This window comes from Tupaia chinensis, unplaced genomic scaffold, assembly GCF_000334495.1.
Source record: "Tupaia chinensis unplaced genomic scaffold, TupChi_1.0 Scaffold000416_1, whole genome shotgun sequence".
Lineage (NCBI taxonomy): Eukaryota > Metazoa > Chordata > Mammalia > Scandentia > Tupaiidae > Tupaia > Tupaia belangeri.
Window position 1 is genome coordinate 1,290,157 of NW_006159921.1, and position 5,265 is coordinate 1,295,421.

General features: G+C 43.5%; 2 protein-coding genes across 4 annotated transcripts in view; one reads left to right on the plus strand and one right to left on the minus strand.

Annotated features, from left to right (window-relative positions):
* SKA2 (spindle and kinetochore associated complex subunit 2) overlaps positions 1-5,265 on the plus strand; it is a 1,094,818-nt gene that overhangs the window by 405,180 nt on the left and 684,373 nt on the right. The gene's annotated exons all lie outside the window — the stretch shown is intronic.
* The window catches only part of RAD51C (RAD51 paralog C), a 57,243-nt gene that overhangs the window by 26,906 nt on the left and 25,072 nt on the right, over positions 1-5,265 (minus strand). For all 3 annotated transcript variants that reach the window (XM_027774246.1, XM_006154630.3, XM_006154628.3), the window contains exon 4: positions 3,550-3,683. In XM_027774246.1, coding sequence (XP_027630047.1) covers positions 3,550-3,683 — 134 coding nt within the window. The remainder of the gene's footprint in view (positions 1-3,549; positions 3,684-5,265) is intronic.

Consider the following 5,265-nt stretch of genomic DNA (forward strand, 5'->3'; position numbering starts at 1 on the left):
GTCGTCTGGCTACTGTGGGCCAGGCATCGTGGTTATATACACTCTGGTGGGTTGTAAACGGTGGGTCGTGATTGGTTGTTAATCGTTGGTTATGATGGGTTGCTTTTGGACCAATCATGAGGTGCCGGATATGCAAATTTGAGGGATTCTAGTGGCCAATCAGAGCAAGGTTTCGAAGGTCAGGTTTTTGGAAGGGAACCAATCATGGTAATTGTTTGCCCTCTGAGAAACTTCGGCAGACTCGCTGGTGTGCAGCTTCCCACAAAAAATCAGTTGTGGGCCAGAGGTGGTGTGGTGGTTATGGTGCAGGATCCCACATGACTGTGCAGTATGAATCCAGAACCAGTGGCTTGAAAAACACATTGTGGGGGAAGGGGGGGAGGGGGCAGCAGGTGGTATAATGGTTAAGGTGTTGGACTCCCACGTGGTCAACAGTGATTTGAGCCCTGGATGCAGCAGCTTGAAAGTCATGCTGGGAATGTGTGCATTTGTGTCCAAAATCCCAAGAGAAGAGTGGAGGAGAAGGAACTGTGGCATGGCCATCCCCATGTGGTGTGATTTCTCACTTTCTGTCTCTCTCTGTTTCTCAGGTGAGTGCACATGCCCTACAGCAAACTCTCTCAAAAAGAAAGAAAAACACATTGGCGGGCCAGCAGGTAGCATGATGGGTAAAGTGCTGGACTCTCACATAGCAAACCAGGGCTTGAGTCCTGGACCTGGCAGCTTGAAGCTCACCTGTGTGTGTGCGTGCATGCCCAAAATCCCAGGAAGACTATGGAAGAAAAACGATTGTAGCATGGTCATCCTCCCTGGGGAGTGATTTCTTACTTTCCCTCTCACTGTCTGTCTCTTTCAGGTGAGTACACATGCCCTATGGCAAAAACTTGGGGGGGGGGAGTAAAACTAATGAATATATATGAAAAAAAGGCAAATAAAACCACCACACATAAAACACTGATACATGCATGTGTGTGTCCCAAACCCTAAGAGAAGAGAGAACTGCAGCGTGGCCATCCACACTGGGGGAACAATATCTCACTTTCCCTCTCTCTATGTCTTTCTCTCTCTCCCCCAAGCATCTGCATCCTATAGCAAAAAAAAAAAAAAAAAAAAAAAAAATCAGTTGTATTTCTTTTTTGAAAAAATTTACCAAAGAGTACATGTGCTCACTAGAAAGACACAGAAACAGAAAGGAAGAAAGCATCTCCCAATGTGGCAATGTGGCATGGTCAGCAACAATCCCTTTTCTATTTCTCTAGCCAGTAGGGATTTAGGACATGGGTACACTTGCATCCAGATTATTTTTCAAGCCACCAGAGTTGAGACTTGAACCACAGGGTAGGCCATGTGAGATCTAGCTCCTTTAACTACCAGGCCACAGAATCAAACAGCTTTTTTTTTTTTTTTTTTTTTTTGGTCAGAGGACACGTGCTCATCAGAGAGACAGAACCAAACAGAGGGAGAGGGAGAACACCCCTGCCCCCGAAGGGAGTGTGGTCACGTTGCAATCCCTTCTTCTCCATTCCTCCTTAAGGATTTTGGACACACACAGGCACTCATCTAGCATGTTTTTCAAGCCACTGGGTCCAAGACTCAAATCACGCAGTCAACCATGTGGGATATAGCTCCCTAACCAACAGGTTATATGCAGATTAGAAGAAATACATTTTGGGGGGGCCAGCAGGTGGCATGGCGGTTGAGCTGCTAGACTCTCACACAGCCAGCAGCAGTTCAAGTCCTGAACCTGGTGGCTTGCTTTCTCACTTTCTCTTCCTCTCTCCCGCATCCTATAGCAAAATTTAAAAATAACAATACTTATTTTAAAAAAGAATTACATTTTTTAAAAAAATTACAGCATAATCCCACTAACAAATGTTTAAAATGGGTAAATGTTGTAATATGTACAAAATTTTTCTAAAAAACTATTAGTAGGGCAAGCAGGTGGTGGTGGTGAAGAGCTATGAACTCCCACATGGCTGACTATAGTTCAAGTTCCAGACCTGGTGGCTTACTTTCTCTCTCTCTCGCACTCTTATTCTGTCCCTCTCTGGTCAAATTAAAATAAATAAATAAAATTTATAAAGTTAAATAAAGTAGTTTTTTTTTTAAAAAAAAAAAACCTCTTAGGGACCAGCAGTTGGTGTAATGGCTATGTTGCTGGACTCCTACGTAGTCAACCACGGTTCGAGTCCCGGACCTGGTGGCTTAAACTCACACCGGGCATGTGTGCGTGCATGCCCAAGATCCCGAGAGGAGAATGGAGAAGGGATTGCAGTGTGGCCATCCCTCCTGGGGGGTGATTTCTCACTTTCTGTCTCTCTGTTTCTCTTTTGTCTTTCTGGCGAGTGCACGCGCCCTATAGCAAAAACCTCTAAAAAAAAAATAAATAAAAAACCTCATAATAGTGGTCAACTCTAGGGAAAGGCACTAGAAAGCAGTAACAGAAGAGAACTTTTTTTTTTTTTTTTCCATTTCATACCTTTTTAGACAAGTTTGACAGGAACTATTCCGTAACTACTACAGTTGGAATATCTTTCTATATTATTGCCATTTTTTACTCTGGGCATAATCTACATATGTATGTATACACACATGTGTGCATACAAAATAAATTACAGAGAAGGAATAATTGGCTTTTGAACTTTTAAAAAAAAATTTAGGTTTTTGCCATAGGATACATGTGTTTGCCTGAGAGACAGAGAAAGGGAAAGTGAGAAATAGCTCTCCAGGGGGAAAGGCCATGTCACAATCCCTTCTCCATTCTCCCCTCAGGATTTTGGGCATGCATGCACATGCATCCAGCATGGTTTTTTTTTTGTTTTTTTTTGTTTTTTTTTTGAGAGGTTTTTCGCTATAGGGTGGGTGCGCTCGCCAGACAGAGAGAGACAGAGAGACAGAAAGCGAGAAATCACCCTCCCAAGGGGGGATGGCCACGCCGCAATCTCTTCTCCTCCATTCTCCTCTAGGGATCTTGGACACACACACACACACACACACACACGCGTGCGCGCGCGCGCGGCGTGAGTTTTAAGCCACTGGGTCCAGGACATGAACCGCGGTCGACTACGTGGGAGTCCAGCGACATAGCCATTACACTAACTGCTGGTCCCCATCCAGCATGTGTTTCAAGTCACCAGGTCGGGGACTCAAACTGGTCAGCCATGTGGGAATCTAGCCCCTTAACTAACCCCATGCTACCTGCTGGCCCCATGATACTTCTTTTAATTGCCAGAGGACACAAGTGCTGACGAGAAAGAGAGAGAGAGTGACATAGAGAGGGAGTAAGTGTCCTCCAATGGAGTGTGGTCACACCACAATCCCCTCTCCATTTTCTATCCTGTCATGATTTGAGGCATATACACACACATCTAGTATGTTTTTTCAAGCAACTAGGGTGGGATGTGAACTGTGATTGGCCATGTGGGACCTGGCTCCCTTAACTCCTTTGCAACAGGGCCAATCCTTTTGACTGTAATTTTATGCTATTGTACTAGTTATTTTTCATGCTTCTCAAACACCTTCAAAGACACCTGGTTAGTTTAAGCATACCTTTGAGTGCTCCAAAAGAAAATCTTGAAGGAGATAAACTTGTGCCAGTAGCTCTGTATAGTCATGACAACGAAAATAATAAATATGGGAAAGAATATTTTCAAGTGTGAAATCTTCCAAAGCTTTTTGGTGTTCTGAAACAAACAAGAGAATAATTTTAAGACTATCAGATTTCCCTGTTTTGATATGCTGGCAATTGCAGGAAAATGACATTTTTTAATAACGTAAATGTTATACTTCATTTAACAAAACTCTTCATTTTAATTGAAAAATGATAAAATCTTAGCAAAATACAATAAATTGTCATTTTTAATTTCTGATCTCTTATTTTTACGTTTTATATACTTGGCTTTCTAGAAATAGTTTATACATACATACGACTAGTTGAGGTTTTTGTTTTTGTTTTTTTTCGGAGAGGTTTTTGCTATAGGGCATGTGCGCTCGCCAGACAGACAGAGAGAAACAGAGAGACAGAAAGCAAGAAATCACCCCCCAGAGGGGATAGTCATGCCGCAATCCCTTCTCCATTCTCCTCTTGGGATCTTGGGCACGCACGCACATGCACCCGGCGTGAGTTTTAAGCCACTGGGTCCGGGACGCGAACTGCAGTCGACTACGTGAGAGTCCAGCGTAATAGCCATTACGCTAACTGCTGGTTCCCGCTTCCTTGACCTTTATACCACCTGCTGGTACTGTTTTCCTTTTCTTAAATGACAGAAAGTGTGGGCCAGGGGACCAGCAGGTGGCATGGTGGTCAAGGCACTGGACACTCCCACATGGCTGACTGTGGTTCATGTCCCGGACCTGGTGGCTTGCTTTCTTACATTCTTTCTCTCTCTAACTCTATGTCTCTCTCTGGTCAAATTAAAATTTTTTTTTTTTTTTAAAGAAAGGAAAGTGTGGGGCCAGTAGGTGGTATGGTGGTTAAGGCACTGGACTCCCACATGTCCAATCATGGTTCAAGTAGTGGGCCTAGTGGTTTGAAAATCACACTGGGCACATGTATATATGAGTGTGCGTGTGTATGCCCAAAATCCCAAAAGGATAATGGAGAAGGGATTGTAGCATGGCTGTTCCCCCTGGGAGATTTCTCACTTTCCCTCTCTCTGTAGAATGCAGATGCCCTCTGGCAAAAACCTTTAAAAAAAAGAAAAAAATCAGTAAGAGACCCACAGGTGGTGTGGTGGTTAAGGACACTAAACTGCCACATGGCCCACTGCAGTTTGAGCACTGGGCCTGGTGACTTGTTTTCTTGCTTCTCCCTCTTTCACTCTGTCCCCTCTCTGGTGAAATTAAAATAAATAAAAAGTTAAATAAAATAATTTTTTAGAGAATTATTTAATTTTATTTATTCATTCACTTATATTTTAATTCGACCAGAGAGAGAGATACACAGAGAGAGGGAGAGGGAGAAGGAAAAGGAAAGTGAGAAAGCAAGCCACCAGGTCGAGGACTCAAACCGAGGTCAGTTATGTGGGAGTCCAGCACCTTTAACCACCACGCCACTTGCTGATCCCAAAATAAAATAATTCTTTACATTTATTTATTTATTTATTTGGGAGAGGTTTTTTGCTATAGGGTGCATGTGCTTACCAGAAAGACAGAGAAAGAGAGGCAGAAAGCGAGAAATCACCCCCTATGGGGGATGGCCATGCTGCAATCCCTTCTCCTCCATTCTCTTCTCGGAATCTTGGGCACACACACACACACACACAC